At 35.4% G+C, this 27,616-nt stretch overlaps 1 protein-coding gene across 1 annotated transcript in view; it reads left to right on the top strand.

Annotated features, from left to right (window-relative positions):
• Positions 1–27,616, top strand: part of dnah6 (dynein, axonemal, heavy chain 6) — a 165,279-nt gene that overhangs the window by 87,799 nt on the left and 49,864 nt on the right. Inside the window, exons 48-54 of the mRNA XM_056460119.1 lie at positions 3,495–3,647; positions 5,692–5,832; positions 13,103–13,345; positions 14,210–14,377; positions 15,477–15,712; positions 22,126–22,387; positions 22,465–22,588. Of these exons, the coding sequence (XP_056316094.1) occupies positions 3,495–3,647; positions 5,692–5,832; positions 13,103–13,345; positions 14,210–14,377; positions 15,477–15,712; positions 22,126–22,387; positions 22,465–22,588 (1,327 nt within the window). The remainder of the gene's footprint in view (positions 1–3,494; positions 3,648–5,691; positions 5,833–13,102; positions 13,346–14,209; positions 14,378–15,476; positions 15,713–22,125; positions 22,388–22,464; positions 22,589–27,616) is intronic.

Below are 27,616 nucleotides of genomic sequence, written 5' to 3'. Positions count from 1 at the left end.
CCTTCAATGCGTGGTGTAGATGTATTTTTCATAGTCCCCAAACTTTATTTGCTGTAGGCTTTGCTAAGGTAACTCTGTAAAAGCCAATGTCCCCCTTCACATTGAACTCTGAGAGTATTACATTCAGAGATGTTGTTTATGTTCATGCAGCTACATTACACATCAATTAAAATTTAAAATATGATATCATAGTAGACCACCCCTTTAACATGCGTATATCTTACTAGTCACAAGTGATCAGCTGAGACACATTACCTTTCCACCTGGAACTAACATACTTTTAAATGCATCTCTTGTTACCATTTGTTGTCTAATTTCATCAAGACCCTTCCTTCTTGTTTCCTCATTCTCTACATCAGTGTTGAAGGAATTGTCAGGGTGATGCACAAGTATTATTGAATGAACGAACCCACGTTAGACATGTTAACAAGTGAGTTGGAAAGCAAGTGAATGAAAAAGGATGTGGACCATAACTGTTTTTGATCATTCCCTATGTGATTCAAGAGTTCACACTTAGCTGATGGTTAATAATAAAGAGTGTTTGGCATGCTGTCCCTGAAGAGAACCCTGAGCTCAGAATATCCTTAAACCCGGGGCTCTCTCGCTTTTGAAGGGTGAGAGGGGAGTTTGAGCTCAGGTACAGTAAGTCTCGAGAACTCCCCTGGTTGTGAACATGTTAGGAATAGCTGAGAGATATAGCTGGCTAGGAGTTTGTCTTATGATGCCACTTTGGATTAGTCAATTTACTTATAATGAATGTCTTTGGACGGTGGAAGGAAACTGTGGAACTCAGGGAAAACCCACACAAACACAGGGAGAACATGCAAACACACAGAAATGCAGACTGGCCTGGTAAGGGCTCAAACCAGTGGTGTTCTTGTTGTGAGGCAACAGTGCTAACACTGGGCCACCGTGCCACCCTATCAGGAGAAGGGGAGGAGTAGGAGTGGAAGGGGGGATTCTTCAAGATGAAGATGACTGAAGTGGAAAACTCTTGTTATTTATAGTGAGTTAGTTTTCATCTGATTGGTGCAATATGTGAAGCTGATGTTGGACCAGCCGTGATCAATCATAAACACGTGATCCTCTCGAAATTAGTTTATAAATAAACCACACTTTGTTACAATGTCGTTGTAATGTACTTTTTTGTAGTGTACTTTCTTGTTCCTTGTCCTATAAGGATGACATGTTAGGTCAGTAATTGTTGAGTAGGTGTTATTTTGTAGCTATCAAACCTTTTTGACAACATGAGCAATCTGCTTGTTATCAGGATGAATCTTAAAGGGCACACAGTTTACCTCTTTTTTATGATTCAATATTAAAATTATGGTTCTTCTGAGTGTGCCAGTTTAGGTTCAGTTTAAAACACAATTCAGATTTTTTTATTATAATGTGTTAAAAAATTTCATGTTGGGGGCGTGTCCACAGTCCGCTGATTTAGGGGTGTGTTGCTTCACATGTAAATTAGTTTCGGCTTTCCGCCCAACGTAACAAGGGGGCGGAGCCATGAGCTCACCCGCTCTGTGTTTGCAACAGAGTCAGACTGGAAGACTGAGAGAAGGAGCAGGAGTGAGAGGATCCGCATTCAGTTGTACATGTACGACTCGGACACAGACCAAGCAGAGAGTACAAAATCATTTGTGTCTTTGTACAGTTTTACAGCCAACTGTGTGCTAGTTTCAAGTACAAGCTTGTACACCAAGACTAATAACCACGCACACTGAATTAACTTTGACTGAGGCACCGGATGTGCCGCTCGAAGCCGCGACACGGCACACCAGACACTCTCTGTGGCGCGGCAAAAACATGAAGTGTCCCGAATCGTCGCGCCACGCATTTTTGAATTCTAAACATAGGTTTCTATCAGGGTACACACAACGGCGCTTCAAGTCTGCAGCGATCCGCGGTGCCCAGCCGTCGACTTGAAGCGCCGTTGTGTGTACCCTGATAGAAACCTATGTTTAGAATTCTAAAACACATGGCGCTGCGTCAGGTACAGCAGCGCCTAGTTAAGATCACAGGGAGCTTCTGTGATCGCGAGAAATGCAAACGGCTGAAGTATTAGGTAGACTCAATGAGAGGTACACATGTTTGCAAACCTACCTAAAGATACAACCAATAATTCCGATTAGAGCGAAAATGTGGAGAATATTGATCTTGTGTTGAGCCCAATGAGCCTTGCATCTAAAAATAGAGCAAGGGTGTTCCTTTAGTGATTTCGCTTCGACTCACGCTGAAAATGGCGGACGTGAATCAACAAACTGAGGATATGATGACGCGCCTGTCAATCAATATTGGTGGGCGGGGGGACCGCACTCCTACATAAAGTTGCGGTCGGTTTGAAAACCGCTCCAATTGGTCCACCGTTTTTTATGTTGTTAAATTGAAAAAAAAGCACTGGGTGTGTTTATTTCACCCCAATATGACGGTCTATACACCATACATGCACATATGTCTGTCTAAACAGCTTGAAAAGTAGATTTTTCACCATAGGTGCCCTTTAATACCAAAGTGTATCTTTTTGTATGGGCGACGCAGTGGTGCAGTAGGTAGTGCTGTCGCCTCACAGCAAGAAGGTGCTGGTTCGAGCCTCGGCTGCGTCAGTTGGCGTTTTTGTGTGGAGTTTGCATGTTCGCGTTTGTGTGATTTTCCTCCGGGTGCTCCGGTTTCCCCCATAGTCCAAAGACATGCGGTACAGGTGAATTGGGAAGTCTAAATTGTCCGTAGTGTATGAGTGTGAGTGAGTGTGCATGGATGTTTCCCAGACATGGGTTGCAGCTGGAAGAGCATCCGCTGCGTAAAACATGTGCTGGATAAGTTGGTGGTTCATTCTGCTGTGGTGACCCCGTATTAATAAAGGGACTAAGCCAAAAAGAAAATGAATGAATGAATGAATCTTTGTGTATTTTGTGTTTTCTCAGATTTTGGCCAGTGAATCAATGTCAAAATTTGAATGCAGCTGCAAGGAGGAAGAAAGAGTTTTAAAAGCAGAACAGTATAACAAAAAGACTGTTAATCTACACTTTCTAAGTTTTTTTCTTTCTGCAATTAGTGATCTTTTTCAAAACAATTGTATACTGCAACTGTACACACTATGATTTTCTTTTGGTTGTCTTGATTTTTTGACAGTTGGCAATCCGCTTTGAGGTGCAATATTGTCACCTGTTTTGTTTAACAATAACTTGATATCACTAGTTCAGTTTTTCGGATCATGTTTAATATCAGTACCAATAGATTTTCGCAGTGACTAGCTGAAAAAGCTGGCCTTCTAATATACTCAAAGAAATCTGATAAAGCTGTGTTAGTCTGTGTTTTAAGTGGTAAAATACTGTAAGTCTTGGTGAACCGAAAATCGTACTTTTTATCTGATATGCAAATTAGCATATTGAAAACATATTTGTCTCAAGGTATATCAGGTTCGTCATCCGTGTGCATTGTTAGTGATGCGCTAGTTGATCGAACAATGACATATTTTTTCTTTTCGTCTGTTGTAGATTGTGGTGGAAGAATTCCTGGAGGACATTAACAACATGCTGAACTCTGGGGAAGTACCAAACCTCTTTGAGAAGGATGAGTTAAAACAGGTGCTGGCTGCTATTAGCCCCAAGGCCAAAGAGGCTGGGATCTCCGAGGGAAACAGGGATGAGGTACATGAGACAACCTGTAACCATTCAATCTTGCAACATGGGCATAATCAATGCATCTCAGTGCACAACATCACTGCACAGTTGAAGGCAAAAATATTATCCCTCCTGTGATATTTTAATTCTTTTAAAAAACGTTTCCTTAGTGCTGCTAATGGAGAGCTATTTTCTTTAATAAAAATATGTTTTAATAAGTAATTTCTTATAATAGTAATTTATTTTGTTAAGAGTGACAAATGATATTTTATTATCTGTTGACTCTGGTCAGTCTGTAATATTGCTGCTATTGGATCTAAGTACCGCTTTTGATACAGTTGACCATGATATTCTAGTCTCTCAACCCGCTCACTGTGCTGGTCTAAAAGGTGTTGTACTTGAGTGGTTCAAATCTTATTTGTCAAACAGATTTTTTTCAGTATGTATTGATGGATGCATATAATCGAAAGTGCGCCTAACTTGTGGGGTTCCCCAGGGATCTATTCTTGCCCCTATTCTTTTCTGTTTGTATATGTTTCCCTTGGGCTCAATAAATAGAAAGTATGGTCTTTTTTATCACTTTTATGCTGATGACACGCAAATCTATGTGCCTCTCAAGCAAAATGAGATTGCCGGGCTATGTGCGCTGTCTGCCTGTTTGTCAGAGGTTAAGGCTTTGGTGTCAAAAAAATTTTCTAACTAAATGAGAAGAAGACTGAGGCAATTGTTTTTGGACCTGTAGCTGACCCAGGAAAGCTGAATCAAATGTTGGACAATTTATCCGACTGCATTAAACCATCTGTAAGAAACTTCTGCCCTTCTATTTGACAAACAGGTAAATGCAGTAGTTAAATCTTGTTTTTTTCCAGCTGAGATTATTAGCCAAAGTGAAAGGCTTTTTAACTCGGAATTCTAGAGATTATTCCATGCCTTTATATCATCATGCTTGAACTACTGTAACTCAATTTATGTGGGCATTGGCCAATCCTATATAAATTGTCTTCAAGTGGTCCAAAATGCAGGTGCTAGGCTTCTTTCTGGCACCTGCAAGTTTGAACACATTACTCCGATCCTGTGCTCTATAAATTGGTTGACAATATGTTTTAGAATTGAGTTTAAAATTTTAATATATGTTTTTAAGGTATTAAATAGCCAGGCTCTGACTTATCACTCTAATCTTATTACTGTTAAAATATCTGGCAGATCTGGTGTCTTGTTATTTATCGTTGATGTTGTGTTGTGTGGTATGGTGGATGTATTCTATGTTGTTTTATTTGTTGCTGTTCGTTTTTCGATAATTTGCTTTTAGATTTGTACAGCACAATGGTCAACAACTGTTGTTTTATTGCACATTATAAATAAATAAACTTAACTAAACTTAACTAGTCAAGTTTGGTTAATTAGGCAAGTCATTGAACAACTGTGGTTTGTTCGGTAGCCAATCAAAAATGAATACAAATCTTAAGGGGGTTAATAATAATACAAAAAAAGATGCTTTTATTACAGTTAAATTAAAAGAAATTAAATTTTCTCCAGAAGTAAAATTAGATAATAGTAAAAACTGTCTAAATGTTTTTGCTCTGTTAAACATTCATTTATTCATTCATTTCCCTTTGGTTTAGTCTCTATTTCAGAGGTCGCCACAGCGGAATGAACCGCCAACTGTTCTAGCTCATGTTTTAATCAGCAGATGCCCTTCCAACTACAACCCAGTATTGGGAAACACCCATACACACTCATTTACACACACACACACTCATACACTACGGACAATTTAGTTTATTATTATTAGTTTTAACCTGAGCACCCGGAGGAAACCCTCATAAACACAAGGAGAACAGGCAAACTCCACAAAGACAACTGTCCCAGCCAGAACTCGAACCTGCAACCTTCTTGCTGTGAGGCAACAGTGCTAACCACTGAGCCACTGTGCGCTGTTAAACATTACTTGTGCATTAATTGAAATTTCAAAGGAGGGCTAAGAATTTTGCTTTCAACTGTATTTTATCTGCTCTATGATTTTCTTTAGATGTCAGTTGTCTCATGTCTGTTTATGTCTTTTCGTGTCAAGGTTTTCCAGTTCTTTATCTCTCGTGTGCGTGAGAAGCTGCACATAGTGTTGTGTATGAGCCCTGTGGGAGACTCCTTCCGCTCACGATGCCGCATGTTCCCATCGCTAGTAAACTGCTGCACCATCGACTGGTTTGTACAGGTCAGACTCTCTCTTCATTTCTCACTTTTTAAAAATTAATTAAACTTTCCCACTGATTTGCCGCACATGCACACCCATGTGCCTATCAAACATATCCAGGCGCCGTATGCATTTGAATAGTGCTTTCCTATGCATATTTTTGTGAATAATAATTTGTAACAAGTCATATGTTGTGCTTCTGCACATTTAAATTAAGTCATTGTTATTCTTTATGGAACACACGTTTCATCTTTTTCAGAGAGAGGAAACGTGTGCACTAAAAGCGATGACAGTGACTTAATTTTAATGTAAACATTCACAGCACGTAATGGCTTATTACAGATTGTGCCTTGTTTAAAAAAATCAGTGCCATTTACACAGAACAGGTGGTGAGCAGAGTTTTAAACAGCCTGCAAATTGGGCAGTTGTGTCATGCAAATAGTATTTGTCACAAATTTGCTTAATTTGTTTAATGTTTATAGTGAACTTTGTACTAAAACAACAACAGACGGCATAATAAAACTGGCACGGTCAGTTGGCACAATTAATTTTTAGTATGTTTCTCCATATGCAATGAGAAAGAAAATAGAAATCCTGACAGCCACCTGAATTGTGTCATGCATGTGGTTTTTATGAAAAGAAGTCAAGAAGCCAAAACAGCAAATCCAGTATTTAATGTCAAATGATGGTTCAGAATTAGATTAAAAAACACATAAATATATACAGTTGACGTCAGAATTATTAGCCCCCTTTTTATTTTTTATTTTTTATTTTTTAAATATTTCCCAAATGATGTTTAACGGAGCAAGGGAATTTTCACAGTATGTCTGATAATATTTTTTTCTTCTGGAGAAAGTCTTATTTGTTTTATTTCGGCTGGAATAAAAGCAGTTTTTAGTTTCTTAAAAAGGTTCTTTAAGGCCAAAATTATTAGCCTCTTTAAGCTATATTTTTTTCGAAAGTCTACAGAACAAACCATCGTTATACAATAACTTGCCTAATTACCATAACCCTCCTAGTTAACCTAATTAACCTAGTTAAGCCTTTAAATGTCACTTTAAGCTGTATAGAAGTGTCTTGAAAAATATCTAGTTAAATATCATTTACTGTCATCATGGCAAAGATAAAATGTTATTAAAAAAAAGATTTTAAATATTAAAAAGTTATTAAAAATAAGTTATTAAAACTATTGTGTTTAGAAATGTGTTGAAAAATGTCTTCTCTCCGCTAAACAGAAATAGGGGTGAAAAATAAACAGGGGGGCCAATAATTTAGGGGGGCTAATAATTCTGACTTCAACTGTATATAAAAATAAATCAAGTCTATCAGTTTAACAATAGCCACAGTTCTGCATATTAAACTTATTAAACAGAGTGAAATGATTTAAAGGGATATTGTGTGAACCCAGCATTGGACGAATAGTCGTTTTAAAAGAGCAGCATTCGTTGTAAATAAGTGCTTTGTTACGTTTATAAATTCTTTTAGATCTCTATATTTGTGCTGTTAGCTATGAAGGTGTAAATGAAAAAGTTACCACACAAACTGCATTGCAGAATACACCAATATGTCTTCAAATCATTCTAACTACTTATGTAGTACATCAGCATTGTGGATCTATTTTCTAGGGCCAATCTGTCTAGGAATGACTACCCAAGTCCCTAATATCCATTTTAAAGAGACACTTATGCCAGGCAGGCGTACACCTTGATGATAAGGAGCAGCTATAATTCAAGCTCAATTCTCATGCTCAACTTCTTTTTGTCATGCATTTCACTCACTGTAATTCCATCATTTCAGTTTTCTATTTTCACAGTAATCATAGCTGAGGACAAGGCTTTTGTCAGTAGCTGATTTGGTCAAAGTCTAAAGACATACTTTATCAGTGTGATTTTATCCACTTCAGGTCCTAAGAGAGACAAAGAGGGAGTTGAGAAATAAGACAATGAAACAGCCCAATGAAATACTAATTCATTTCTTCATCTCAAGTTACATTTCTAAGAGATCATTACAACACTCATTTCGGTTGAATCTTATTATTAATATCTTATATTAATATTAGTAATATGGAGAAAGTTATATTGTTTTTATGGATCTATATTGTTATGGATCCTTATTCCAGTATTCTTTGTCGAATATTATCTTTAAAGCATTGTCATTATGTCATTTCCTCTTCATTATATGTGTAGGTATGACTTCAAAACAACATTAGCACTATTTAATTGACTGTAAACAATGTTGAATTGTATAGTCATTGGCTGATCATTTGATTCCACTATTTAGAATTTGCAAACGATACTTTTCTGAAATTATATTAGAGAAAGTCAGAATGTGCAAACATTAAACCAACTTTACCCCAATGTCAATTTTGGGGAAATATAATTCCTGCACCTGCTAGCCTGTCAACAACTACGCTTGACAAAGTGTGTGTCTCCATGGAGTTTTCTAACTGGTGAATGACATGATCTAGAGGTATACAGTATATGGTTGTCTATCGTCATCAGATCGTCATCTATTCAGTGCACTTTCGCGCGTTCATGACTTAAGAAGGCGTGGCTTTGGACGGCAGGAGAGGGATGTAAAATTTCAAAGCTATTATGCTAACGTTAGCATTCTGGCAGATCACCTACTCTACTTTTAAGTTGCATTGGAATAAATTTGTATACATTTTATTTGATTTAACATTTTGACATTAGAACACTTTTTAGTGCTTTTGAAGTACTAGTAGTTTATTAATAGTTATATTAATCACTTAATTTTACATTTTCATTTTAATCTTCAATTCTTTTTCTTACTAGTTTAAAGGGATGATACCCAGCAAGCATTTTTTGTTTTTAAAAGATGTCTAATAGATGTCCAATAGATGTCTAAACATAGACTTCTTAGCTAAAGCAAGGCTAAATTTCGGCTGTTAGTGAAAATCTAATAGAGGTATAAAAATTAACCAATCAAATAAACAATAATTGAATGACTACACATATAAAGTTTGTCTAATCTGTCTATTTGACGATCAGAGATGTATAAAATACTAGAGACCCAGACTTAAGTAAAAGTACAAGTGCTCTATCAAAAAGTGACTTGAGTAGAAGTTGAAGTGCTCTTTAAGCACCATACTTAAGTGGAAGTACTAAAGTATTCAACATTTTTTGTACTTAAGTATTGCAAGTAGTTTATTTCAAAATTTACTACTCAAGTACTGAAAGAAAAAGTATTGTGTAATGTAGTTATTTAAGAAAGCAGTCAAAAGACATCATATTGTTTTGTTCAGCCTATTTTAAATATATTTTTTGGGGCACGTGATTAAGCAGAACGAAAAGAAACATGGCTTACGATACAGTTTTTCTCTCGCGCTTGAATCACAGATCTGACAGATTATTACAGCTTTAACACACACCTTTCATAGTTGTGTGTCACAAAAACACTCCGTTATCCACTCAAAACGCTATTGAAACTCATTTTCGGATCGCAAATTACCGGTTGTAAACGCTGTAAACGGAAGTTCTAAACATTCTACCGGAAGACACTGGTCACTATGGTGCCCTCCATGCAGTAGCCAAGAAAAAGGTCTATAATTGTAACGAGTAGGGATGTGAATCTACACTAGTCTCACGGTTTGGTTCGGTTACGATTATCATGCCATCGATTCGGCTCCATTCGATATCTCGGTGCTTTGACGATGCTTTCCATACATAATTAGATTTTTTTCTTCACAACTCAAGAATTTTTTTATTTAAAATCTATAAATATATTAATATTTATATATTATTTGTAATACAATTTTTTCAAACAAAACTCAACTACATGCACTGAAGACAGCATGAGCATTTATAGCAAATAAACTAATGCAACTTTTATTCCGCTTGCTTTTTGAGCGCTAACAGGCTAGGTCTTACACCCCTATGATTGGTTATTGTCTTCACCTGCTCAAAAAGGGCTGCGATCAGCTTTAAAAATGAAAGCGCTGTTCACCGATGGTGGTAAGAACATTCTGTATGAGCAAAATAATGCGGTTGTCACAGGTAATCCATAATAGACACAGTGGAGAAAACTCGCACCACAGGCACGCTCGTGTCAGGATTCACAAGTATCGCTTTAACAGCCAAGAAGAGAGGAAAAGTTACCTCACAAACGCCAGCGGGTCAAACGTCCAAAGTGAGAGAGAGGGAGAGAGAGGCAGAGATGGAGTTTTACAGTACCCCTAGTTTTGTACCCCTACCCCTTTCCCTTCAAAATTTACCCCTAAGGATTGGAACAGCACTACAGCACCTGCACACGTCATCATATGTCATCGCGATCTCTTGCTGTTTTTTTTGCGTTTTTTAAAAAAGCATGACAGTAAAACATGAACAGCCAAGGGGGGTTATGAATTTATTAAAACATATGTTTGTTTGTCTGAAAAATTCGTAATAATGACAAAAAATACAAATTTGTGGATTTCCTTACTTCCGGGTTCAGCAATACTGCCGATGTGGCAGGTTTAGTCTGGGAAATTTTCTCACCCCTTGGTTTTGAGTGTGGTGCTGAAAAATCTTCGTTCGAAGGGCTATTCACCCCTTATCCCTAGCCCTACGGCTTTAAGCTAAAGAGAATTGGGACACACCTACCCCTTGGCGTGCATGCACAAAACGAGGGATAGGGGTAAGGGGAAGGGCTAAGGGGTAGAATTGGGATTGGGCCTTACTCGCCCTCGCCTCCTTCGCCATAGTCGATGTATTGCGACATCACGCATAGGAGATAAATGACGTCAGTACGTAATAACCAGTTATGATCTATTACTGAGCCAATATCAATAGTTTTGACACCCCTAGTAACGAGTAACGATGCAGCACATAAAAAATCTATCGAAGTAAAAGTATTAATCTCATTGAAAATATGTACTGAAGTAAAAGTGAAAGTAGGAGAAAAAAACCAATACTCCAGTACAGTACTTAAGTACAGTAGTGAAGTGGTTCTACTTCGTTACTATGCATCTCTGTTGATGACTAGTCTAGCTTTGGGCTGTTAGATGTCTATTAGATTTTCACTGACAGCCCAAGTTTAGCCTTGTTTTAGCTAAGCTGTCTACATTTAGATGTCTATAAGACGTCTATTAAACACAAAATTGTTTGCTGGGTATTATGGATTTTTTTTTAAGTTTTTGTTTTTGTGTGTTCCTGGGGGCCTCTATCTGCCGTTCACTGTAGACTTTGCTATTCTATTATATTTAAAAGACAATCTCTCCCTTTGCATTGAAATAAAGTTAAAAAGCTGAAATTGTATTTTCCAATATTTTTCAGATTTATTTTTGTTCTGTTATTTTAGTATATCGTGTTTAGCTTAATAAAATAAGTGCATCAATCAATCAATCAATCAATCAATCAATCAATCAATCAATCAATCAATCAATCAATCAATCAATCAATCAATCAATCAATCAATCAATCAATCAATCAATCTTAGCCTTCATTCATTTGTATCATTCTGTTATTTAATGAGGCGCACGCTGTCTGACCTCTGCGCTGTCTGGTAGAACGAGGTGTTCTGCTAATTACCATAAAGTGTGTGTGTGTGTGTGTGTGTGTGTGTGTGTGTGTGTGTGTGTGTGTGTGTGTGTGTGTGTGTGTGTGTGTGTGTGTGTGTGTTGCGTTTGCATGTAGAGTGTGTGTTTTTTTATTAGTTGTGTTGTCTGTTACAGTGTTATGTTTGGGTCTGATGTATGGCTCTGCTCTGGCCAACTGCAGCTGCTCATTAGCGTTAAACAGTGAGCCAGTATGTCTGTTCACCCTGCTTTTATTTGCTTGTTTCCATCAGCCCGTGTTGTTTACTTGTCCATACAAACACACACTCACACCCGCCCCACATATTTCAAGGTGACCGCTTTTTTCTAGCTGAATGAATGTAAGAATAGTCTATTACAATATCTTATGCATAACCTGAATGCTATTTTTGTACTTGGTTTGTGGAAGGCAATATGTTAAATAAAAAGTCAGGAAATGGAATTATTTTCAAAATATATATAGAACATTAATTATGATTTAAAGTTGGCTAGTGTACCAAAAATTTGAATCTCTTATTTATTTCTAAAAAAATATTAATATTAACGGTCACACTTTATTTTGATGGTCTGTTTATTACATTACATCTTCATGTCAACTAATTCTCATTAGAATATATGTAGACTGTTAGGTTGGGGTTGGGGTTGTGGTAAGGGTTAACGTAAGTTGACATGTACAAAGTTTCTTATAGTCAGTTAAATGTCTGTTGAAGGAGCAGTTTCAACAGATATTAAGCAGACAGTCTACCAATACTCAAATGGACCATCAAAACAAAGTGTTACCATATTAACCCTTTGTATTGTTCAAATTGACTACCCTTTCGTTACTATAACTGAAGGAGGCTTTCACAGAGGTGCGAATCCAAATGCAGATTTATTTAAATGATCATAAATCAGGCAAGGGTCAACAACAGGAGCAACCGGGTATGTATAGATAATTCAGAAGTTTTTGTCAATAAACAGGCAAGTAGTCAAAACCGGAGAAAGATAAGATAAACTAAGAACAAGGCTAGGAGTAGATAACATAAAACACAAGAATCAAAGAACACGGCTAGACAAGGAAATGGAAATGCTAGGTAAAGTCACAGGTTCATTTTAACTAACAAAATAAGCAAACAACGCTCAGCAATGTGTGTGAGCAAATGTGGTGTATAAAAAGTCTGTGTAATGAGACAGCTTTAGCCGTGGGTGTTTGCAATCAGACAAGATTAGTAACTGGTGTGTGCGCGCGGTGCATGCTGTAACTTGTAGTGCATTTGTAGTTCTCCAGCCACCCACAGTGGCTGGTGACTATAACAGTTAGGGTCGTGGCTGTTTTTTCCCCATTGACTTTCATTATATTCACATTTTTTTTTCGTAATTTTTAATTATTCATTCTTGATTAATGGCAGTTTTCCCTGTTGGGAAGATGTAAAATATGTCATTTTTACTTTTTAATGGGGCAAGAACAGTGTCCAGAGTGGATTGTTGAGTTTTTGAAGGTTTTCAATGCATTTTGCCAAAATATGTGTCGAAAAAGACACCAAAATGTAATCAAAAATGGTTTAATTTGCTGAAACACAGCAAAAGTTGTGTACAAATTAAGACTCAAAATAACCCCAGAGGGGATGAAAATATCCCCAACAGCACACAATGGTTAAATAAAATATACTTTCAGTATTATTCTAATGGTAAACATTTGTTAAATGTCTTTTACTATGTGTTGTGTTTTATTGTTTGTTACATTGCAGTCATTTTCTGTTTCTTGCATTTATTTTTCAGTGGCCCCGTGAAGCTCTTCTATCTGTGTCTCAGACCTTCTTCCAGAATGTGGAGTTTGGCAGTGAGGAGATGAAGCAGTGCTTTTCAGAGATGTGTGTGGAGATCCATGTTAGCGTGACTGACATGGCTGAGCGTTTTTATTCAGAACTGCGGAGACACTACTACACCACACCGACCTCCTATTTAGAGCTCATTAACCTGTACCTGGGCATGCTGGGAGAAAAGAGACAACAGCTTCAGGCGGTGAGGATGAGTGATGGATTATGCATTAGTCTCTTCTGTTGTTACATCATTACTTAAAGGGGCTATATGTTGAAATGTTCTCTTGTTAGCTGTTATTAATGGACGGAGTGTGGACAGCTTGCAATACAACTTTAGAAACGAGGCCTTCTTTTTTCAGGATAACAACCAAGTTTTTCAGATTTCTGTATTCCACCGTTTATTTAGAAAGGACTTGATTTTGAACGAACTGCCCTGCGATGTTGCAAATATGGGCGTTGAGTGAATAGACTTTTCTTTAGAAGGGACTTTGATCCCATTGAGTCTCTTGTACGTTTGCATTAGTGCAAATTGGAAGGCTGCAGTTCACTATATGGCCACCTGTGTACCCGGCCACCACAATAATAACCAATACAGGCTCATTCTGAAAATGTAGCCCCATATACATTTCTGGAGATCATGAATTATGTAGCCAGAAGTACGTACAGTATGGCTGCATTTCTCTTTAAATGAATTCTATGCAGGGATATGACGCTGTTCCTTTTTTTACGCTTACCAGCTGACCACTTACCTTAGTGTGGACTGTTTTCCTGCTGCTACCAGTTTGTACAGCAAACAAAACAAAATCTACAAAAAAAGATCCCCAGAAATGTATATAGTGGTACTTTTTCAGAATGAGCCTGGTTTGATAATACAAACATTCTACGAATAGTCCCCTTATGACTGTGAATTTCAACTGTATTTGTGTAATAAAATAAAATAAAAAAGTTGAATATTGAAGTAATGGATGTCAATAATTTGAATTATTAGATAAAAGCATATATTTTAGACAAAAAACGGAACCAAAAAAGTTTGACTTGGAAATGCAATGTGCTTTGATCTACACAGGCACGGGACCGCATCAAAAATGGTCTAACTAAATTGCTGGAGACAAATGAGCTGGTTGATACGATGAAGCAAGACCTCTCTGCTCTGGAGCCTGTGCTTGCGCAGAAATCAATCGATGTCAGTGCTCTTATGGAGAAGCTCGCCGTGGACCAAGAGAACGCAGATCAGGTGTGTACTACTAAAAATACAACTGCCCCCTACTTTTTTTCACAGGAACTTCCACACTAAGAATTCTTTTATTATGCATGGCTTGTTTGGAGGGATTGTCTGGGGATTTAATTCCTAAGTTTGGTCAATGTAGTTTTGAACATGGAACTCACACTCTTATATGCAGTTCAAGAGTTCAAACTTAGATATTGCTTGATATTATTAGCAGGTTTGACATGCTGTCCCGGAAGAGAACCCTGAGCTCTAAGATAATTGAACTCAGGGCTCCCACCTGGTCAAAAAGCATGAAAGGGGGACAAGATCCGGTAGTTCTCGAGAACTCCGCCTGGTAAAGGAGGAAAAGGGGAGAGGGGTTGGATGGGGGTATTTTTTGGAAAACGAAGATAAGGATGTAATTCTAAACAGGCTATTTATAGTGGGTTTGGATTAATCTGATTGGCTTACTAATGATTACGGATAGGAGACCAGCCCTGATCAATTCTATCACATGCTCCTCTCGAAATTAGTTTGTGAAACTTCACAAAACAAACAAAAAAAAGCTCTGACTAAAAATTGACCTATTAAAATGCACTTTGTAGTGGCTTATGGTTCATATGAGGTGAGAAAGCAATGAAACTCAACAGACCAGTGAACCAAGTGTAATCATAATTCATAACGGGAATTGCACAACATAAAAAAGCAGCAGAGTCTGATTCTGTGAGTGAACATATTAGTTATCATAGTTGAAGTCTCTTCTTCATAATATATTGTATAATTGCTTTTCTCTTTGCACTTCAAGAACATCATCCTCAAAAGTCTGTACTTCCCACTTAGTTATTAATACTGTATATCTAAATGAAAACAATAAATATTATTCATAAATGTAAATGACACCCCAAGTAAATAAAGCCACGCAAACAGAGGCACTCTGACCAATAAGAGGACAGTGATATTTTGTTGCACTTTAAAATTTCGGTTGTTAACCCAACTCGAACCAAGAAGAAAGCAATGACCCTACAGGTTTAAAAGTCCCGAAATAAAATTTCAGTTTTGCTTTTTATTAAACTGTACACATTTTCTGTCCATTAACATTTGCTCTTGTTGACCTCTTGATGTGTAGGTGCGCAGGGTTGTGAAAGAGGATGAAGCTTTGGCTAAGGTAAAGGCAGAAGAGACTCAAGCCATTGCAGATGATGCACAGCGTGACTTGGATGAGGCTCTGCCTGCACTCGACAGCGCCAATAAGGCCCTCAATGCCCTTGACAAAGCTGACATTTCAGAGATGCGCGTCTTTACCAAACCACCAGACCTCGTGATGACTGTGATGGAAGCAGTGTGCATCCTGCTCAGCAACAAGTGAGTATTATCTTTGTTAGATTATAATTGCAGTGCCAGTGCGTAAACCCAGAAATGACTCCAGAATCCGATCTCCAAACTCAGTGGGTTTTTCATTATATGGCTCAAAGAATGTTTATTCCGCAGCATGAAAACATCAATAATGCCCCTCACAAAATGTTAATAAACGTCCTGTGAGGTGCTTTGAAATCTGCATTTTCTACTCAACTGAACTCTCAAGAGTGGGTGGGACAAAGTGTAGCTCCTCCCTTAAAAAACAGCCAATAGCATTTTGTTTTTATCACAGTTCTGCCAGTGAGAGTGGTTGAGATTAAGCACATCAAATGAAAAGCAAATGACATATGTCTCGAAGGGGTGGGGCATGTCAGATACTAGAGAGCATTTGATTAGTCAAGAAAAAACTTATGAACTACAAACTTTAGATGAAACTTTAGGTGTTTTTTTTTAAATGGATGGTTCTGGTCTTTGATGAATGATCAGTTGAGCCATGTTCAAATGCATATTACCTATAGAGACATATACCTTTGATCTCATTACATTCGCATTGTGTTTATTGGTTTCCACTGTGATCAGGCGTTGATGGAAAAATATATATTTTTAGTAATACCATAATGTTTGATGTTGTGTGATTATTTTATAATTGGAATACCCATAAAAACAATAATTACTGTGAAGCCATGTTTACAGCTGATCTAGGCACTGTACTCTGCTTTTAATGCTTCGAACACTAAATCCTCTTCTACTTACTTACTTGCTCTTATATCTAGCTGCACCATGTTGGTGTTTTGTATCATCTCCTTTTTATGAGGTGGGCCCAATGCTTAACTCCCAACCTGGAGGACCAGGACATACACACATACACTACGGACAATTTAGCTTACTCAATTCACCTTTAGCACATGTCTTTGGACTTGTGGTGGAAACCAGAGCACCTGGAGGAAACCCACTTGAACACAGGGAGAACATGCAAACTCCACACAGAAATGCCAACTGACTCAGCCAGGGCTAGAACCAGCAACCATCTTGTTATGGGACAAAATCGCTACCCTCTGTGCCACCGTGCTGCCCCAATTCCTAAGTTAAACTTATAATATATTATATTATATTATATTATATTATATTATATTATATTATATTATATTATATTGTATTATATTATATTATATTATATTATATTATATTATATTATATTATATTATATTATATTATATTATATTATATTATATTATATTATATTATTTTCTTTTCAGCTTAGTCCCTTTATTAATCTAGGGTCGCCAGAGCGGAATGAACTGCCAACTTATCCAGCAGTTATATTTTACACAGCGGATGCCCTTCCAGCTGCAACCCATTACTGGGAAACATCCATACACACTCATTCACACACATACACTAGAGACAATTTAGCTTAGCAAGTTCACCTATACCAAATTTTATTGGACTTGTGAGGGAAAGCCCAGACCTTCTTGCTGTAAGGCGAATGTGTTGCCCAGTGTGCCTCCGTGCTGCCCCACTAATTATATTATATTATATTATATTATATTATATTATATTATATTATATTATATTATATTATATTATATTATATTATATTATATTATATTATATTATATTATATTATATTATATTATATTATATTATATATTCCTCTTTGATTGTTCATTTCTTCATGCATTGAATGTTTTCTTTTTGGTATAGACAAGATCTTCTTCAAACAAGTGAGTGTACAGTATTTTAAACATATTTATCAGTAAAATTAGCAATTCTGCAGGGCCAAAACATTTTAATGACGCTTTAATTACTTACATGCAGATTAAACCCCTGTTGCTCCAGGGAGAGTGTGCAGAATCACAGCTAATCCAAGAGGATGTGGCTGTGATCAGACACCTGTCCTGCTTTTGCCTGCAAGGGTTGCAGAGAGAAAACAAAAAACCCTTCACTGCCTCCACATTGAGCCTGCAATAGATTGTTTGACATGTACAATAGTCCAGTGTGTCTGGTATTTTGGCTAAAGTGTATTGTTCCCAGAGGGTTGTAAGAATTCTATAATCTATAGAATACATTATGCATTCGTTTATTTATTTATGAGGAGCAGTTGCATTTTTAAAGAATGCTTGATTGTTTTTTTTTAAAGTGTCAGTAGAAAACACTACGAAGGAACTAAAACCACTGTCTCTGTTTCACTCATAGTTGTTGTGTGGTGAGTAGATAGAGTATGATAGATAGAGTATGGCAAGGAGAGACCCCCCTCATATGATTGTAAAGTGCTTTAGACATTTAGGAATGCAATGCACATTTTAGTTCACCCAAAAAAATATTTTATTGATTACTCGTCCTTATGTCATTTCAGTTCCCTGAAATGACAATCATTCATCATTGGAACACATATTAAGATATTTTATATGACATTTGAGAGCTCCCTCATCCTCCATAGACAATAATCCAATAATCTAATTTATTAATCAAACTTATTATGGATATTAATTGGATTTTGAGATACAGTAACCTGTGATGGGCTATTTCAACAAACAGTGAGCAATGTGAGACCATTTAAGAGTTTCCTTGGCTGTGTTTTTGGATCATCGTCTTGCTGAAATGTCCATCCTGGTTTCATCCTTATCGACCTGATAATGTAGATGTTGGACTGAAGCAGGTGATATTAATTTACAATAGCAAAGAGCAGAGTATTATTACTATACTACTGAGAGATTTCAGCTGCTGTCTGGGCGTTCACTGCCTTTCTTCATGTGTTCAATAGTGTCATTTCATTTTATTTCACATAACTTGATTTTGTCATCTAATTAGATTTGTTTTCTTTAAATATATGGATTTCTTTGTTTCTTTGTTACCAACATCGAGTGAAAATCTCCAGTACTTTTAGAATTTTGTTCTTTGAGAAAAATAGTGATGTGTTAAATACTTACTTCCCCAACTGTATTTACACAAAATTACTTATGTAAAAAAAAATGTGTGAAAATCTTCAGATTTTTGTGGGCACAGAATTCATGTGGGCCTACTCATAGGCCATTTTAATGAATGAATGTTTTGCTATTAAAGCGTTTTAGTTATCTGTTTAAGCTTCATAAGAACATATCCACAACATCCACACTCACAAAGCCCCCCTGGCTCTGAGAGCTTCTCCAGTGTGACTCAGTATGTGCTGGCCATATTCACATCAGATACTCTGACTGTGCAGCATCTGTGCTCCTTTCCATCAATCATCAGTCTCATTCTTCTCCATCTACTTACTTTCACCATCATCATCATTATCTGCAGCAGAGCTACTCAAAATGAACTCCATAACATAGCAATTTAATGGTTGTTTAAAATGTCATACACAGAATAAACAATCTGCGTTTCTGTTCCCCCATTCCATTCTCCATTCTGTTCCTCATTCAGTTTTTTAATATCCTATTAATGTTCAATTATTTGTTCATGGTATGAAACCTGTGCTGTGTCTAAATGGCAGATTAGTGGAGTTTAAACTAAACATAAAATCAAAACTAAACCCATTTTCTTTTTTAATACATCACTCTGAATTATTTTTCAACCACTTCCTTCCAATCACCATTTATATAGATCACTTTTCATGATCACATTCATTTCTTAAAGGTAATATGAAGCTAGAAATCTTTCACTGGCATATATTAAACATTCTGTAAACATTATTTGATATCAACTTTAGCAAATTGAAGTGTAATTATGGTTATTATAGTTATTTAACATAAAACAAATATACCATTTGTTTATTTAAATAATAAAATAAAAGTTATTGATTTGAATAAAGAAATTATTTTAAAGGTAAACATATTTTATTTAACTTTTTGCCAAGGAAATATTTCATATTTATTTCATAACCCTGCTTACAAAACAGCCTGTAGTTCATATAGCAATTCATATGAGAGACTCTTAATTGTGCTATATTTCATTTAATATGTATGATTTTGAAATATTGTCTCCAGTTCATAATTAGACACAATTATTCTCTCTGTATATTGCCTGCATTTTCAGGTGTTAAATATTTATGAATTAATTTTGTGTGATTTGCTTTGGTGCGAGTAGAAAACGCCTGCATTCAGTAATCAGTTTTTCTAATCACCTTTGTTTAATATTTCCAGCTGCCTACTCATCCAGCTGCTGTTAAAGCTGATAATGTAATTAAAGGTTGATAGAGAGAATGTGGGGGCTTTGTAATAAGTTGAACGATCAGATTTACCAGCCATAATCATTTGTCAAAGGAGAATAACCAAATGTTTTAAAAAAGCAGTCTTGTCTTTTTAAAAAAAAATTTTTTTAGATGTCATAGTTATTTAGAAATGAAGCAATGCAGAGTGTGTCATAGTGCAGGAGTTTTCAGAAAATGATCAATCACATCCAAAGGACCCCTGTCATAAAATCGTTATGCTTAGAATTAGTCAAAAGTATAGTTTACAAATATATGTTGATTTTTTTTTTTGTCATATTACTTTTTGTAATATACTCATTGTTTACTTTTTGTAATATACTCATTATGTTTACTTTTTGTAATATACTCATTATGTTTTATGTTTACTTTTTGTACTCATTATGTTTACTTTTTGTAATATACTCATTGTTTACTTTTTGTAGTATACTCATTATGTTTTATGTTTACTTTTGTAATATACTCATTATGTTTAGTTTAATACTCATTGTAAATGTTTATACACCAATAAAAATGATTATGCTATAAAGAAAATACTGTACTACAGAAAAAGAAATCTAATATAATTTCCATTTTAAAGAAAATTTAATTTAATTAATTAATTCAGGCAGGAATAAAAATTTTAAAAAGTACTCCATTAAAACTTGTAGAAATCAAAGTTTAAACTTTTAAGAATATTATACTTCTGATAATGTTGTTCCCATCCATTGTAATTTTATATTTTACTCTGTTTTATCATTGCTTTTGTTGTTAGGTGTAGGAATTTGCTGCTTTATGAAATCAGATGTATATTTTCTACCCAAAATGAAAACAGAAAATTCAGATAGATCGATAGATAGATAGATAGATAGATAGATAGATAGATAGATAGATAGATAGATAGATAGATAGATAGATAGATAGATAGATAGATAGATAGATAGATAGATAGATAGATAGATAGATAGACAAACAGACGGACGGACGGATGGACGGAAGGATGGATGGATGAATAGATAGAATTATATCTTAGAGTAACAAGAAATCAACTCTTGTAAGTGAGGCACACTTTACTGGCTTAATTCTGTGCTACATTGAGTAATATGTATGAACAAAAAGAGAGTAAAATGCACTTAAAACACAGAGCACTGCAAAGTAAACTATAAATATACTTTAAAACAGGTACATATTACTCAAAAAACAAAAAAAAAACAATGCTATTACACATAAATTAGTTACGCAAATTTTATTTTATTCCATTTTATTTATTTATTCAATTATAATCACAAAACTTTAAAATGTCTATTTTCAGAGTACTGAATTTTATTTACACATTTAGGTATTTGTTTTAAACACATTTCTATGATTTTTTAAAAGATAATTTGTGTTTGTTTGTTTTAAATCATTCATTTGTTTTTGTACAAGTTTTTTTTTAATGAAATTTAAAGTACTATTCTATTTAATCCAAAACATTACTTTGCTTTGTACTTCACTTGCTTGTACAGAACTTGCCATTTCAAAATGTTTATTTGGTAACACTTTAGTTTAGGTCACAATTCGCGGTATTAATAAACCATTAACTAACACTACTAGCTTAATAAACTACTAGTTAACCGTTTATTATTAGTTAGTGAGGTCATAGTTGGGTTTAGGATTAGGGATGTAGAATTAGATCATACTTTATAACTGCTAATGAATGATTAATATCTAGTTAACTAGAACAGTTAATAATAGGCAGGTAATAAGCCAGTAGGTAATAGCATGAATTGTGACCTGAACTAAAGTGTTATCGTTTTTTTTTTTATTATTTCTTGTGGTTAGTTGCTAGTTTTGCCTTCTCTGTGATCATCAGTATTGTAAAATACATCATGTAATGACAGAAACAAATGTATAGCCTGATTTTACTTGTCCATGACACTACAAAAATTAACGAATCAAAATCAAATAATATGACACTTCAGCTATTGTTACAGACCCAAAAATATTGTTTTGTCTATTCTATTGTCTAACCCTGGCTTTACTGTGCTTCTTTCTTTCTTCATGAAACAGCACATTCATCCGTTGCTTCGTTTACAGCAAATATGGCCATATGAATGGCAATTTATGGAATAAATTAAAATTGATAACATACTGTGCCATTATCAAGTCATCTGATTCTGCATGTCATAGTCAAACTGGATATCCATGCTTTGAGTCAAAGAAATCTATTGATTGATTTGCTACCATAATGTCTTTGTTTCTCTCAAATTAGGACAGACTGGGCCAGTGCAAAGCAGCTCCTGGGAGATGGCAACTTCTTGAAAAAACTCATGGATTATGACAAGGACAATATCAAACCTCAGATCCTCCAGAAGCTACAAAAATACATTAGCAATCCAGACTTTGTGCCTGAAAAGGTGGAAAAAGTGTCCAAGGCCTGCAAGTCCATGTGCATGTGGGTGAGAGCCATGGACCTGTACTCACGAGTTCTGAAAGAGGTTGGGCCCAAACGAGAAAAGCTGGCTGCTGCTCAGGTGAGCCACTATCATTTTTTTTCGCATAAAGGTGTTCAAATTGCTGTTGCTATTATTCATTGGATTTGTTCTATTAGGCTGAGTTGGATGCAACAATGTCTACTTTAAAAGAAAAGCAGAATAAACTACAAGAGGTGGAGAATCAAATCAAAGTTTTGCAGGAGCAGTTTGAGTCCAGCATGGCTGAGAAAGAGACACTGGGTAAGAGAGAGAGAGAGAGAGACAGTAAGAAATAAGTTTCCATTACTGCATAATTATTGAATTTAGTCAAATTTGCATCACTGAGTGCTCTAAATGATAATACTGCAATAACAGAAAACAACAAATTGTGTTGTGGCCAAAGGCATCTAGAAAAAACAAACTAAAGTAGAAGAATGAAGAATAGGCATGTGGTGTAACTGTATAAAACTGAGTAAATTTGATTTATGTTTATGACAAATATGCCTGTCATTATAGAGTGCTGGAGGAAGTAGGAGTAGACCAAAAAGCAATCTAGCAGACGCTTTTAACACTCGCAAGCCCACACACACACAAACACACACACACACACACACACACACACACACACACTACTAATGCTAGGACTCAAACATGCAACCTTTGGATCACGAGTCCAACTCTTTAACCATTAAGCCATGGCTTTTGTGTTCATTTGTTGAATTAAGATTATCATGATGAGGAATTAAGGGTGATGCGAGTGTGGAGTCAAATAAGAATGAAGATGTAAGGAGTCCAGCCTGGAGTTGAAGAGTCTTTTATTAATAAGGTCTACTGCTACTGAAGCTGCTGTGGAGATGAAGGAGAGGAACGAACACAGAAATCACAACTACTTGTATCTCTGTGTTGCTGAAGTGACTGGCACATTTCCCAGTTCCTGGATGCAGAGATTTGAGAAACACCATGTACTTGTTCATCATTATTTAAAAGAAACATAGCAGATAAGCTATGCAGCTCACGGTTATGTTACCCTCAGTATAAGAATAATGAAAACTCATATTGCCCAAACTCTTATTGATCTTGAGTGTAGAGTAGTACTGCATCCATCTTTTCTCTTAAAATAATTTAGTTTTTTAATACCTTTAAGACGATTATCTGAGAATTTTTTTTTTTTGAAACTTATCAGTGTTTTCAATGAATCAAATAAATCTAAATCATTTTGACCTTTTAATACACAGATTTACTAGCAAAACAAACAAAACAATTGTGCTTTGTAAAGTGAATGCTGATGTCTTGAAGATTCAACAAGAATAGTTTTATACATACTATGACAATCTGGGTTTTTCAGAACAAATACACACTGTTTGGGTTACTACAACATTTACTCTATTCTTCTCCTTGTTAAACAGCCACTTACTTTTAAGTTGTTGAACTGACGTGTTGTAATTTCAGCAACTCTAATCTACATTGCAATGCATAGTACTGCAGTGTGTCATGTCATAAAACCAGACGTCACCATGAAATATAAAAGTTCATTCATTTTCTTTTAAGCATAGTCCCTTTATTAATCTGGGGTAGCTACAGCGGAATGAACTGCCAACTTATCCAGCATATGTTTTACGCAGCGGATGCCCTTCCAACTGCAACCCATCACTGCAAAACACCCATACACACTCATTCACACACATACACTACGGTCAATTTTAGCATACCCAATTCACCTATACCACATGTCTTTGGACTGTGGGGGAAACTAGAGCACCCGGAGGAATCCCACGCGAACATGGGGAGAACATGCAAACTCCACACAGAAACGCCAATTGACCCAGCCGAGGCTCGAACCAGCGACCCTCTCGCTGTGAGGCGATTGTGCTACTCACTGTGCCACCGTGCAGCCAATATAAAAGTTATGCATTCTAAATAACTCACAAAGGGGGTTCAGTTGAAGTATTTAAAACTTACAAGTGAAAGGGTAAAATTAACTATTGCTGAACAAGATTAGTTTCCTCTGGGAACTCCGGTTTCGGCTAGAATAAAAGCAGTTTTTAAATTTTTAAGAGCCATTTTAAGGTCAATATTATCAGCCCCTTTAAGCTATATATTTCTTCGATAGTCTGCAGAACAAACCATCATTATACAATAACTTGCCTAATTACCCTAACATGCCTAGTTAAACTAATTAACCTAGTTAAGCCTTTAAAAGTCACTGTAAGCTGTATAGAAGTGTCTTGAAAAATATCTAGTCAAATATTATTTACTGTCATCATGGCAAAGATAAAATAAATCAGTTATTAGAAATGAGTTATTAAAACTATTATGTTTAGAAATGTGTTGAAAAAAATATTCGCTCCATTAAACAGAAATTGGGGAAACAACTAAACAGGGGGGCTAATACTTCTGACTTCAACTGTATCTCCTTTCATAGTTTTTGTAACTTTTTCATAGCAGTTTTAGTGTTTCCATCTGGCATCTGGTTTCTGTATATATTATTTATTAAGACTTGTGTGTTGCAGACATGAGGCAAATGTGCAGTTACCACTATGTAATTTATGTATTTCCATCATATATTCCCACTTGCTGTTATCAGTAATGGACATTGAATATAGTGGTGCAGAAATTGTCAAAACCCAGAAGAAAAATTTGCATTGGATTGCCTCAAGATATCCCTATGGGGTTGGCAAAAGCTTGGCAATAGTTTAACATTCATTGAATTTCGAAATTTAATTGTGCAACTGAAAATTGAATTAGGCTTAACCATCGTTGAATAGTGTATTAGATTTTTCTAATATATGAATTAAGGTAAGGATAGTAAAGTAAGGATGTCCTCAGTTGTTGTGGGGGAGAATACTTTAGAAAAGGTAGTTTAGCACAGTTCTTCAGCAGCAAAGTTAGTGTGTCGTCCTTCAAGAATCTTAACCCAAAGATCTCTTTTTATGACACTAATATATGCCAGTTAGAAAAAAAAACATTCTATGTTGTCTCAGCAGGTGCCTTTTATCTAGCCTATAGGCACATTGGAAAAACAGTGCCTATAGAAAATCATCACACACTGTGAAAATCTGTACCTTTACTTACATTACACCATGCTTTCAAATGACCTTCAGGATTAAGTTAAAGAAAGCCACAGGTTAGGAGAAGGCTACAGAAACATTTTAAAGGAAGGCTGTAAAAGTTATTTGGAATGTAATTAGATTTAAATCTGTATGACAAATAAAGTAATTATTTCAAAGTGGTATGATGATTTTCTATAGGCAATGTACATACCTCAACCTACAGTTATACAAAATCTTAAATTTCGTCCGGATGCTTTTGGTTGCACATTTTACATTAATTTCACATTGCTTTTATCTCTTTTGTGAAACTGTACTTCATTTGTATTTGAACCCGAGCACTCTCCATCACAAGTACAACACCAGACAAACTGAGCTATTGAGCAAACTTATCACACCAGAATAGTTTTTCATATGGAGATAGACAGATGAGGTAAACGTGTTTGATTACAAATCATAAACAGCCTAAAGTTGTTTTGTGGTATTTATTTGATGCTGTGCAAAGAACTGCATACAAATAATCCTTTATTTGTTGATAATAGACCTTTTCACATTTCTAGGTTTCTCAGTAGCGGAAGGCGTCATGTTTAACTTTGAGCACAGTGAATTGGAGAGTACAACAAATATTTTTTACAATCATAGTTGCTGAAATAATAATAAAAAAAACTTCACGATGGTGTTTATCGAGACTTTCAGAAAAAGGAAAAAATTGTGTGTGACTGATAACTGCAACCAGAGGAGAAAACCATGTCGAATTTACTCTCAGCCCCATAGACGCTGCATTACACACACCTTGCATAAATGATAAATAGTTTTTTGCAGTTTGACACAAAGTTTATTTAATACATACATGCATATAAATGTTCAAACAAATTAAAAAAAATCTAAATATTAAAGACTTTCAAGGATTTAAGATTATGAGTACCGTGAAACACGTCATAACAGTGTTGTGAAAAGGATCCATATGCCCCTGTAAATATCATTAGTGTGAAAAGTAGCAAATGTTGTTAGCATCATACTGCCCCGTAACATTCATTTTAACTAGAATCTGCAGTCAAATGCATAAGTGTGTTTTTGCGGCTTCACAAAAAATGTAGGCTGAAGCATGTACTGTATTTCCAATGAGCCTGTGTTTTATCAGCTTCGTCTGTTGCTTAGTTAATACCCTTTGAGATTGTAAAAGGGTCATTTGATTCACACCCATCTGTTTGTAGGGGTTCATGTTTAGGTCATCACATTTGTAGGATAACAACCCCAACTTGCACAGAGATTATATTATTATCCGAGGTTCATTCAGTGTAGATGCAATTGAACTAAAATAAACAATCTTTTAAAGCCATTATGTTTATTTTATAAAACTTATATACATATCTAATATACAAATCTAATCATTTGAAGTGAGAAAAATACATTGAAGTATCATTGAATTTTGATTACCACAGACCGTATATTTCTCATTAATTGAAAACTCTATCATAAAACCCCATTGGAAAAATCCCAAAGGAACCTTCAGTACTGTGAATTATTATTCAGGGTTTCTGCTTTATTCTATGGAGAACTGTGAACAGAGTTGAATTATCCCAAGGATTTGGGGATTTAGCAATTTAGCAGTCCACAGATTATAGTGATGATGAATACCATATACTTTTGTAGAAATTACATTTTAATGATTGTTCACTGGCCATTTGATAAACACAGCAAAATACCACTTCAGAAAATTGACTGATTAACATAAATTGATTTGTTCTGTCCAGATAAAATATTTAGAAGTAAGGCATTTTTATAGGGATATTTTTGCGTTTTCCTAAACAACTCTGAACAAAATAAATTGTAATTGGTTGCTTTACATCTTGAGATGATGCTATCTTTTAGTTTAGTCAATAAAAATCCAGCATCTCTACAGTGCTCTATGAATCTGAGGACTGCTGTGGAATTATGTATGTGCAATAAATAAATAAATATATATATATATATATATATATATATATATATATATATATATATATATATATATATATATATATATATATATATATATATATATATATATATATATATATATATATATATATATATATATATATATATATATATACGTGATTAACACACAGTTAAAGTCAGAATTATTAGCCCCCCTGAATTATTCGCCCCCCTGTTTATTTTTCCCCCCAATTTCTGTTTAATGGAGAGAAGATTTTTTTCAACACATTTCTAAACATAATAGTTTTAAAAACTCATTTCT

Source organism: Danio aesculapii, chromosome 1 (assembly GCF_903798145.1).
Source record: "Danio aesculapii chromosome 1, fDanAes4.1, whole genome shotgun sequence".
Lineage (NCBI taxonomy): Eukaryota > Metazoa > Chordata > Actinopteri > Cypriniformes > Danionidae > Danio > Danio aesculapii.
This window is presented reverse-complemented; position numbering and strand designations above follow the sequence as displayed.